The sequence below is a fragment of the Lethenteron reissneri genome, chromosome 19 (genome assembly GCF_015708825.2).
Source record: "Lethenteron reissneri isolate LAM-NWPU_2019-01 chromosome 19, ASM1570882v1, whole genome shotgun sequence".
NCBI lineage: Eukaryota > Metazoa > Chordata > Hyperoartia > Petromyzontiformes > Petromyzontidae > Lethenteron > Lethenteron reissneri.
The window spans coordinates 4256392-4268961 of NC_083797.1; the positions used below are offsets into that span (position 1 = coordinate 4256392).

Consider the following 12570-nt stretch of genomic DNA (forward strand, 5'->3'; position numbering starts at 1 on the left):
AATTTGGATCGTGGAGGTTTTTAGGGTTATGGATAATATTGGTCGTGAAAGCTCGAAAATTTCGGTCTACCCAGTTTTGTGAGCGTAGGCTCTGCTATGTGCCAAATGTCAGCTTCCGAGCACATCTAGAAATTCTTAAGAATTTACATTTATAAGGATGGTATACTGTATGTATGCTATGTGATTGATGCCAATTATTTACTCACGGAGTATTTTTTTACCGGTAAAAGCCTCACCGAGTCTCAAGACTTATTTCAGGAGGGTCCTGCTCCATCGGAATGTTTGGCCAATTTAGTGCATGTGGGAAGGTAACTCAATTACCTGGAGAGAACCAACCACACATGACCTTGTCAGCTCATTCACGATGATGGGACCGAATTAATCTCTGCTATAGTTATCCTTGGACAGCAATTACCGCTTTCTGCAATCTCAAATCCTTTTCCATATATTTTACCATTGTGTCTGTCCACCCAGTTTTTTTCTTCTAATTTCTGTACTTAGCCACATACTCGGGGCAAACATTAAAAGTTACACACGGGTGGTGGGTGGGTTCTCCAGCTCAGTTGCTCCACATGCTACCTCTTGGACATGTCGCCGCCCAGTTGGTTTTGGGATTTCGCAAATCGCGAAATGATCTCACTATTCCTTGCTGCCAAAACTTGGCTGGAACGCAGGCGTGCACCACAAGCCAAGTGAAACTGCGTGAAAGTTCACTTGGGTTTTTGCGTTGCTACGCAGACCAGTGTGCACTCGTGCAAGACAGTGAGATATTACTCGAGGTGTTTGTTGCAAGTGACTCCAGGACCCGTATTGAGAGAACGTGCCTGAGAGTTCGTTCACTGTGGAGAGATGGAACTAGGAATCGGTTCGTGTGCAGGAACTGGTGACGGTTTGAAGGAGGCCTTCATCCAGCAGTGGCTTGATCATGGCCCAGCACCTCCGATGAGCATGGTTGGCTACGTTATGGTGCAAAAGAAGTTCAAAACAAATACGTACATTTTCTCTTTTTGATTCTTTCGGTAAAGTCACGTAGAAGAGAAATAATAAAAATAAAACATAATAAAATACAATTCTCACTACGTTTCGGCCACAACGCAAGCAGCCATCCTTAGGTGAAGAACAGGGCTGTTGGAAAGACAGCGTCTGAATGAACACCACCAAGCTTGGCAGCGTATATTTAAGCTAGGTTAGAAGAGGAGGGAGCCTTGACAAATGATGATGACGCCTATCAAACCACAGTGGAGAAGGGACAGTTTTATTTTAAGCATCTACATTTATATTTATACCTGTCCTCAATTGTGATAAAGATATCTGCGTAGATCAGGAATATGTCCTTTTTAAGAGCTCCATTGCAACGTGATATTTGCACAGCACATGGTTGATACCACACCGGAGGATTCTCTCACACGAGACATTTAATAGTCATGATGATAACAATATTTAAATTCGCCCTTGTAAGCAAACTCTGTGAAGATGATAATTAGGGCTTATGAAGTGAGTGAGTTAAACATGAAATAAAAGAAAGCAAGGCATATATTTGGCAGATGTCTTTGGCAATGACACACAAGCAATAAACTAATCTCCACGTTTGTCACTTGCACTGCCAGATAACGGCAAAACGCGTTATCAACTTTCGCTTGTCCAGGTGCAATACATATGTACACGAGGCAATACAAACATGTGTTCACCTATATGTATGAGGGGGGTAAAGCCTTAAAATATGACGTCTGTTTTAATTGCTTCTCAACGAAATCGGTTTGGATGCCGACATGTTTACGGTCACATTGCCACCGAGTTTCTGACCCTCGTGAGTGAGACGCAGTCATAATTATATGGGTGCATAGATGTTGGAGATCACGCTACATATACATGAATGTCTTAACCTTTAAAGAAAGCTATCATGTACACAGTTTTATCAAATCAATACCAAAAAAACGTAAAATTTTGCGTACAGAGGATTTTGCCAACATCAGTTTAAAACTGTTTTGAAGTGTACTACTATACGGCAGCCACACTGTAGAGTGCAATGTCCAACTGTAAGTGGGTCAAACCATGCTCTGAAGAATGGCCATTGCTTATAATGTTCACTCATTTATTTTCGAAGGCAACTCAAAGACGCACGTGGTGACGTTTTTTTTAATAAACAGGGTTCGTCTAAACCAGGGGTCGGCAACCAAAACAACAACAACAACAAAGTTGTATTTTTTTCTAATTAATTAATTTAAAAAAAAATATTTCAAGAGCCACCAATGCATGTGAATACAAGACGGGTGGTCCTGAACAAATAACGTCACGAAGCTACCATTAAAGAGCCGCAGTGTAGTCATCGAAAAGAAGCCGCAGGTTGCAGACCCCTGGTCTAAACCCATTGATTAACATTCACCAAAACATTGCCATTGCTGCAAGTGAAGGCAGCGCGATTGTGCAATTCCGCATGTTTTAAAGTGGGCACACCGCCAAGCGATGCCAGCCGCTAGATGAGAAAATGGAACGCAGCACGAGGAAGCGTCACATGGTGATTGGATGGGCTCGGGGAAGTAATGTTTCTACTTCCAGAAGCCACTTACAATGCATTTAGATCCGTATAGTATGTAAACGGAACCACTGTACAGATACAGTGGGCGTATTTTATAGAGGCAGCCTGTTACAGAGAGGAAAACATGGTCTTGTGTCTAGACTCGAGTCAACAGTGTGGATGGCTGGGATATGGAGCTCCAAATTATGAAGACATCAGAAGAGAATGTGACATCCTACTGAGAGCAGGTTGACTGGGGACAAAGACTTGGTTGCAAATTGCTGGCCTTATGATAGCTGGGTTGTAGAAATTCAGATGAGTTTTTAGTTGGCCCATCCCCTCCCCCCAATCATAGGATTGTGGAATTGCCATTGCACTTCTGTCAACACAAAAACACCGTTCGGTATTTGAGGGTTAGGTGTGTAATGGTGAATCGGTTGGTCGATTTTTAAAAAATAGATGTTTAAGGCCGCTGATGCATGCATCTAATCCGGCACATGAGAATTGATTTGTTTAACGTAAACGCATATTATTTAGTCGCGTTACATTTGGCCCAGCAGGGCAAATAACACCGTAAAAAATTATACACAAAACTTGGAAATGACTCAAAAGAGATGGTCAAAATGAGAATTCTCTAATAGAATCGTGACTTTTAATTATTTTGCTGGTGGGAGGCGTGGGAGGGGGTGTACTGCTATACTCCTTGGCATTTCTTTCACCGTGAGTGCGCCAAGTGTAATAATGGTAAAGTTTGTGAAGCTTCCTTTGTTCCATGTTTATATTTAAACGTGACATTTCAATCGCAATACACGTACTACACTCACATTGACACCCTTATGCCGTGTATATGTAACATCACAGGGGTGTAACAATGCATCGATAAGTCCGTTGTGAAGTTCATGATGCATGTGTTGAATTGGCATGCATGGCATTGGGCATGTTGCAGTTCCTACGATGTGTGCAATGGGTTCTCGACTATTCTTGAGTAGAATCGTGGCCAATCGCAACAAGTCATTGAGTCGTGAAATGTTAACTACCTCGCCGGGTATGCAGGAGGTCGTGGATTCGATTCCGACCCTGACGCCTGTATATGCGTTTACAGTATTTGGCTGCGAGACATTTCCACGTGATAAGCCGCTTCATTGAGCTGTCATGTATCACCAGGTCGCTTCTGAAAAAGAGCAATATAGCTAAGTGGGCCTTACCTGGTAAAGTAAAAAAAGTTTGAATAATAGTCTATTGTAGTTTAAACGAGTCAACACGTTGTGTGCATTACCGACTTGCAACACGAATACCAGTTGTGTGGGCACCACCACCGCCCATATCTGTCTCTGGCTTCGCAAACGTTATCCTTTTTTTATGTTTCACACCCGCTGATCCAGGCGCTGGCGAGGGTCGTCTTTATGTGAAGCGTCACTTCGAGAATCACGCGGGGGCACAGGCTGTTATGTAGATGTATGTCGAATTTCTTTCGCATTTTACGTAGCAAACCGTGCTAATCGAAGGTGCCAACCGTACGTAGATAGGATAACCTCCATCGTTTGGCGTAAATTATTTTGGCAAGGTTTGTGCAATTGTGCGGTTTAAGACGTGTATTAAAACAATATTTAAACTAAACAATTTCGATTTTACCAGGTAAGGCCCACTCGGCTATATAGCTCTTTTGCAGAAGCGACCTGGCCACAAATGATAGCTCAACGAAGTGGCGCATCACGTGTAAATGTATAGCAGTATTGCCGAGTGGCAGCAGATTTTATTTTTAAGTCTCGGAGGCTCGGGTTTGTTTCTCCACACTATAAAGCATCGTGTAACAGTTGTTCACTTTGCTTAACCCTCACGACTCTACGTCGGAGCACATTCGACTCTGCAGGGCTGTGACGCAGACCTGATTTTTCAACGCGGCCATTGCCGCTCGTCTTTTCAGGCAGAGTGCCATGTGTACATTGCACTCGATCTATAAATTTGCATTGCGATGCCCACAGTATTGCCTCGACACAAAACAATACTTTTTTTGATTAAGTTGAAGTCTGTTGGTCGTCTCGTCCCTGACGAAATTGGGAAACGCAGCAGGCTCCTCTGCGGCGTTCGTAAGCCGTTGCACAGAAACAACAATTTCTGAACTGCACAAGTTTGTCTGAGATGCGTCATTTGCTGCTCGTGTATTATATTCTTTTTTGCGCCGGCAAAAATCGCATGGCCATTTGCGCAGATGCACTCCCCTGGCGTGCGAATAAACCGAGCACTTGTCGTGCCCCGTCCAGATCTCCCTGCTGAACGGCTTCGATTCGCCCGAGCTCATGGAGACGAGGGAGAGCCCTCGTGGCAAGGACGACGCAAGCAGCGTGGACGCCGCCGAACCGATCGCCGACGGCCAGCCGCCCACGAAGCCAAGCCTGGGAGCGGACGGATGGGGGAGAGCCGTGTCCTCCAGCATCGATGTCCCCAAGTCCAGGTAGAGAGCTTGTGCTGGTGCGCGGCACCGTGCGTTTTTTTTTTTTGTTAAAGCTGAAACGGGAGGATTGAAATGTTACGCCGCAGCACGCAAACGTTTCGCGTGTCGGTCAAAATGGTTTGTGCCACCCCTCCTCCCCCCTGCTACCGCGGTGTGGGTTAAATGCTTGGTTCGTCACGTTATGTCAGCTGCTAGTTCTAGTGATGGCAAGACCCCCCCCCCCCCCGCTCGGGCACGTTGAATGTGTTGTATTGCTTTGTGCGGTATCAGAGTCATTTGCGTCGTGCGGTGTGGCAGTTGTTATATTTTTTTTCAAGAGTTATTTTTACGCTTAGTGGTTTGCTGCTATGTCTTGTGCGGCGCTGCGAGATCCTCGATGAATGTCACGATAGACTTTAAATTGGGCAGCCTTCGTACAAAAAGCAACTTGCGCGGACGTCACAAAGTTGTTAGCGGTATTCTTGCAGAAGCGAGCAGGTGTGGATGCTGCACTCAGAGATGCGATGTTGTACCACGTCGGAGCGTGTTGGGACATGCGGGTGCACACAGTTTGGCCAGCAATGGATTTATTTTTTGTTATCTCACCCACAATCGCATTTGACAAAATATATTTATCCAATGAAATGCACGCGGTAAGAATGCATTTTCGAACAATAAAATATGCAGCCAGGCTGGACTTGATGCTCAATCGGAGTAATGTTTCAATGTGTGCTGATGAAAAATTCAGTGTTTATCCGAAAAACTGACAACTCCTACCGAGCATAAACTAAATTAATCTATCGTAACGGGGCAGCACAGAAGGCATCCGTTTTTGCTGGCATTCTGGATTCTTGAATAAACATCTACCCTGCCAAGGTTGCTGTAAGAAATGGGGGCCCAGTGTTCAAAGAGTGATTGGTTTACAAAGTCTGTATGTGATTAGTTTGATCTTGACACATTTTGTTTGGACCAGTCTTTGCAATTCATATTGGATCTATAAAATAACGCAATTCAAAAACACCTTGAGGATAAAGATTGTTTAAGTCGATAGCTATGTTTTACAGTGTACGCTTGCCATTTTTATCAAATGTGCAGCATACTAATTACACTAATTGTGCATGCTCAAGTTTTAACTGAACAGGCTATGGCTCCCGTAATTTTGATTTGGAATAATTTGAAGTCGTTAGCTCAATGCACTGAGTGACAACTGGACTAGTTGTGAGTCCCCCAACCTAATGAGCAACACTGCTTCGGGAGGTCTCCATCCAGTAGTGGATTAAAAAATCATCTGCAGCCATGATTATTCGACTGCTGGATGAACGCCTCCCCAAACTGTTACCATCTCATCATTTTTATTTCCTAATTATTGGCTTCATGGAGCGATGCATTCCTCAACGTAATTGGCTAAATGCTCTGGAATAACAAAAACAGAAGTCGTGCAACAGTTTTGTTTTTTGGGGAGAAATTGATTTTCAACCGCAGGAAATCTGTCGCTGCGTAGACAGCCTTGTTCGATGCCGTGCTTGTCCCACTAAAACGATGACTGCCAGTCAAAAGTTATTGAGCAGAGAGTGATTGGGTTTGCATGGGCTTGCCGAGGCCAGTCCGAGCTGTACAGCATTTTCCACACTTTGGATAGAACTCTGGAGAGAGAGAGAGATAGTGTGCGTGTGTATATTTCTAAATTATTAAATGCAGACATCAACTCTGTCAGGGTGCATATCTCTGCGATTAGTTCTTTGGACACGAGTCTTACGTTGCTTCTTCAGTCGGGTGTTTTTGCCGCGGTCTCTTGTCATTAGTTTCATTCGTGTTGTGTGTTTGGATTCAACAAGTCGCTACACAATCCTGTATCGATACACGCCATGTACCGCCTGCGGTCTTTCGTCACCCAATATTTAATTATATATGTTTTATATAGTGACATCATAATATGCAACTGCGTCGAACAGCAGTGCTCAATCTGCAAACACAGAGGCGCATAGACATATATATACACACACATACATGTAAAGATGGTTTCAGCCTATGAATGAGTATACACGTACGAAGAAACGGGAGCATGCGTAGAAAACTTGCAATTTTAAATGAAAAGGCCCACAACTTGTAACTGTTAATGCTCGTTTGTGATCACAAGCGGTGGTTCCCCCCCCCCCCCGCCACATCATGCTAAATACCATGCCATTTTCAACTTCCGTATTCAAAGTTTGGTGTAGCGAAGCAGTCGAGCACAATGTAGGTGTGACCGTGCCAGGATTTGAACTGCGTGACCTCTCGCATTAAAGCCGCCCTCCATTCCATGTGGTTGGCTTCTGCTGGAATGACCTCGCTTCTGTCGTGGCAGATAATCACTTGAGCGTTTTGCCTCGCGCTCACAGGAAACACTTTTAAGAGGAAACTTTACCGCGTCAACTTGTATCGCAAGGCAGCTCGATTTGCGAGGGTAACATGCAATTATGACCTTGGCCGTTTTAAACGAATGCAGGCGTGCGATATGCTTGCGTGCCGATTTCCCCAGCAGTGTGTGAAACAGTAGCAGGGATAATTGAAAAAGACAGAAATTAAAAACTGTAAAACTAATTAACCCAGTATGCAATTTCATAATGTGCGTGTTTTTTACCCTTTTACTTTCAGAAGCTCACACAATTGATAGTTATTTCAATAAAACAAACTTAAGGAGAGGGTTCATACTCTTAGGTTTTTTCGGTAAAGTCACGTAAGTAATAAAATGATAAAATAAAATAATAATAAATCACGACGTTTCGGAGGCAACACAAGTCTCCGTCTTCAGGTGGGACCGTCACAGCTAGATTTACTTGATACAGTAACGAAACGTCGTGATTTATTATTATTTATTTATTATTATTTTTTACCTACGTGACTTTACCGAAAAAACCTAAGAGTATGAATCCTTGCAGTCACGAAAGCTTTGAATCTAGAATTAGGAAGAGGGTATCTTTATTTTCCTTTTGGCTGTCCGATTTGGCCATTTTTACATTTCCCACGAGTGCTTGAGCCCTATTAGAGATTACCGCCGTGTGACATCGGTTGAGCTCGATTTTTAAAATGCAGTTGTGTCCATCACATAAATGATTAAGCCTGGCTCTCTGGCTGTGTGTTTGGTGTGGGAATCCGTGAAGACAGGGTAAATGAACCCAGTGACCTGGATTCGATCCCCGGCTCTCAGTGGCTACAAAAATAGTAAATGCAACCTGGCCTGTGCCCTCCTCTAGGTCGAGTTGACTTTAAACGAGACTATGGTGGCCTTGCGTGGTGGTGACCACACCAACATCGAGTTTGCTATGGTGGCCTTGGGTGGTGCTGAGCACACCAACATCGAGTTTGCTGTACCAGCCTCGGAGTTTGAGCCTTATTCTGTGTAAAACATTGACTGTGAAAACACATGCTTGACCTCGTGCAGGATATTATTTTGTGGTATATTCTGGTGGTAGTTTGTACAAGAGCACGAGCGCTAACTTTGCCGACTTCTGCTCAAAGTAATTAATTTTCACAACTAATATTTGGCTCGCCAAAAATGCCCAAAGTCGTCCGTGAAACTTTCCAATTTTATTGCGCTGTAATAATTCTCTCCGTTGCATTTGGCCTCTGCAATTAATGAGCCCTTGTACTATGCTTCGCGACATAATGCCGCCACACCAAAATAATCTCCATGCAGAGTTCAATTCAGCGCTTGCAGTAATCCTTGGTGTCACTTTCTGGCCAAAAATATCTTTATATGCCCTATGAAATGTAACCATAGCAGTTTTGAAATATTGGCAGCTAATTTTACATGTTTATCCTAAGGCCATTGAATTTGTTTAAATAGTAATTACCTACTATAATCACCCAGAAATGTCTGTCTGTCCCGTGCGTGACGTCACTCCATGAGGCCCACCCCCCCGCATGACGTCACTGCAAAAGAGGCCCACCCCCTCATTAATATTCATGCCCGCATGGAAATTTACACTAACGCACAAGAAGGTCGCTCACTCCACATGCCGCACCCCTCCACAATCACCATGAGGGAGTGACGTCACTCCACATGCCGCACCCCTCCCCAATAACCATTCGCTGGTGACGTCACTCCACATGGGGAAACCCCCCCCTCATTAATAATCATGAGCTGAACAATTTTTCTCTTGAATATTTCAGATTTACTGCAATATACACCCGTCCTTGGACGGGCAAAAGAGCTAGTAAGTACTGTATATATTTATCCACGGTAACCTCAAAAAACCAGAGAGGGAGGGAGGATGGGGGTCATCCCAGGGATGTGTGGCCAATTCTGTTTGAGTGCTGCTGTTGTGCCGTTTTTGGCATTGGCACAGACAGGCGCGTGTGACGCATGCCAACGTGCACTTGATTTATTCGCGTGAAGCTCTCCGAAGCCTGCTATTGCCTGCGAGCGATGTCGGGATTGTCGCGATATGGCGATACCGCATTGTAACGTACAATGCAAGGTCCACTGTAATTGTTTTGTCCATTTAGCAAAATATCACGTTGCGATTATCGTTACCCGCGTTGATAAAAATGCGGATTTCATTTCCTGCAAAAATATGAAACGGCACCCGATTTCTTTTGAAGTTTAAAGTTATTATCCCTTAAATGCCTACGAGCTAAATGAGTGTTTTTGGAGTGATTTGATGGCATAGCAATTAAGACGTAATAATTTTTGTCATTTCCTCTCATTGTATCTTGTATAACTTGACAGCGTGTGCATTAGACGGTAAAAGTACAGTGATTAGAAGACTTACTGCAGGCTTTTTTTTTAGCGAATTGCAGTTTAAAACTCTTTGTGTACAGTCATCCTGTACATCAAATGAAAAAAACAATGAAATAAGTGCTAAATACAATTTCTAAGTTTCGGATAAAGTAATATCTGTTCAGCGGGTGGGTTATTCTGATTTCCGAGATTGTATCTGTGACTTCCTGGATCTTGTCCTGATATTTAACGTAGTTCCAAATGAAACGTCTATCTTATCGCTAAAATGCGGTTGCCGGAATCGTTATTCAACTTTAACGGTGAGCCGAAACTAATAATTAATTTGGCGGAGTTAAATTCATCAATACGAGAAAACTTGTTTTGACCATGTCGGGTGGCGGAGGGTCTTAACGACACGATTTTTTTTTTCATATCACTGGCGGGTGACAGCCAGAACCACAAGCCATTCCCGTGTCACTCTGACCCTGTGGAGGGGGTTGTGTGTGTGTGTGTGACTGGGCGGCACGTGGCGCGTCTGGGGGTGGGCCCTGTCAGTCCATCACGTTGGCAGCCCACTGTTGTTGTTTGTCTGCTTCCCGTTAAAAAAAAGAAAAGCGGCACCATTTGGCTCGGTTAAATATTCACGCTCGTAGCTTTGCGTGCGATTTTTAAATACAGCCATGAAGTTAAATCATTGGCCTACTTGTACAGAGTTAGCCGTACGCACGGTCGCGTTGTATGCAGTTCGCTGTTCGTAAACACTTGCGCATAATGGAACAGGGCTCAACTCGTGCTGTATTAGACCATATTTCAACGTATGCATAATCGGTCTTGGGGACAAATAGAGACATGTGAGTTAATTAATACGATAATGACCTATATAATCTAGCCTATCATGGGACTTTTTTGCCAGTATCAAAGTATGATCTCAGCAGTGAAGCACAGCCTCGAGTCTGATTAGCATGTGGATGGAGATTGCCTTTAAATACCAGGTGGTGCATGCTTGGGCCGCGCGGTGGAAAGGAGAAGGCAGTGCAGCAGTAGATTCTTGACTTTGTGTGTGGGAGTTTTGTCCAACCTTCGTGTGCGTCCGTTTTCTCCAGGTATTCTGTTTCCTCCTGCAAGCCAAAATGGTCATTCATAGAATTGACCAAAAATAAAATTGCAAGCCCCACCCCACCCCAAAAAAAAGTCTCAATCGATCAGGTCTACCCATTGATACTTCACTTCTCTTGACACTTCATTTCGCTCGTTGGAGCCAGTGCGGTGCGATAAAGGCCTGGCGTGAGAAACTGACACCAAATGACTGTAAAGGCAATTGCACAACAACATTTAAACGTGTCCGAGCTCATCGGAACAATTGACACGGGCACTATCAAAATACAATCTAAAAATGGCGTTTTACGGAGTGACGCGCGCATCGGAGCAATGACGATGATGCTCAACTCGGCGAGGCTCTTCCCATGTGGGGTAAGTAGTAGTCGTGGTAAATAAGCAGAATAAGAAGGGGCATTGTGGATTGCACGCTGCCCTATGAACTCGGCAACTTGCGTTCAATTGCTGGTCAGTAGTGAGTAGTCTCTAAACTAGCCCTGACCCTCCACTCACCCCCTCCCCCACCCACTCACCCCCTGCTCCCTTGACATTCCTCCAACCTGCTCCAACCACCGAGGTTGAATGAAGTTTTGTCTTATAACCGCCACGCTCAGGAAGAAATTAATCTAGTAGCAGATGCTGAATATGATTACACTCATGTGGAGTAAGTCCAGCCGTGTTTATATCAAAAGAAGTGTGCTAAAATTAGCAGTTGTCCTTTTGCCTTTCCTTCATCCCTTTGAGTGACCTCTTATCCACACAAGAGGGTGCTACGATCTCCTGGTTTAAAGCAGTCAAGTGATATTCGTAGGGATAACCATCACGTGGCAGTCAAACAAAGGATGTAATTTGCAGAGCTGGAAAGTTTACTATTATTCCTGACAGAATTAAGTAAATTGTATGCAGTAATTGGTGAACTGGGTGAGAACATCAACTCTTTGGACCTCCGTGTCTAGTTTATTAATGGGTGCCTGAGACGCAGTTTTGAATCCATGGTCTTGGTGGTGCCAGTTCAATGACTCCGACTCTCAGCTGCCCACCTTTGACTCGTTTTATATCAAGCGGAAGGCAATGTGTCTCTATGCTCAAATGATCAATTGCGTGGCCCAGAGCCACACTAGATATGATGAAACTATTAACTTTTTATTTTTTTCAGGTAAGGCTCATTGAGCTATGTAGCTCTTTTTCAGAAGTGACCTGGGCAAAAATGATAGCTCAACGAAGTGGCTTATCACGTGGAAATGTTTAGCAGCCAAATACTGTAAACACATTTTGATTCTAAATGTGGAGGGGAAAAACCGGAGGACCCAAGAAAAAAATCCATGCGACTACAGAGAGAGCATGCAACCTCCAAATATACAGGAGTCGGGGTCGGGATCGAACCCGCTACCTCCTGTATGGCAGGCGAAGGAGTTAACATCTCGTCACAGTGGCAGTGGTGTGCTGTCGTAATCGTCTCACTGCGCTTTTAATTCGGTACGCTGCGCATAGCTAACATTTACCAGTGGCAAGTGATATCTGAACCGGTTGCAAAGCACTTCACATTCACCTTCCTGCACCGACCAGCCTGGTGAAGCAAAAAACCCTCGTTATTGACGAGGCACAAGGAAGGCCTTCATCGGCGAAGATGTGTGGAGCTGCTACGTGCGAGACGGCTCCTCGTAAATTTGCAGAAGTTGTAACCAGCGACAACGTGGCATGTTGGGTAATTTTATAATACGGTTACGTTCATGTTGTCCCCAAATGACGTTTGTTTTTATCGGTGCTCTGGTCTTTGTCAGGCAGTGTACTTGAGAAACACATCCTCTTATCAAAAAAAAACCCGAT

The 12570-nt window shown here is 44.2% G+C and overlaps 1 protein-coding gene across 3 annotated transcripts in view; it reads left to right on the forward strand.

The window, feature by feature from the left end:
- LOC133344181 (zinc finger protein 704-like) overlaps positions 1 to 12570 on the forward strand; it is a 62879-nt gene that overhangs the window by 3168 nt on the left and 47141 nt on the right. For all 3 annotated transcript variants that reach the window (XM_061554200.1, XM_061554199.1, XM_061554198.1), the window contains exon 2: positions 4777 to 4967. In XM_061554200.1, the coding sequence (XP_061410184.1) occupies positions 4813 to 4967 (155 nt within the window). In that variant the 5' untranslated portion in view covers positions 4777 to 4812. The remainder of the gene's footprint in view (positions 1 to 4776; positions 4968 to 12570) is intronic.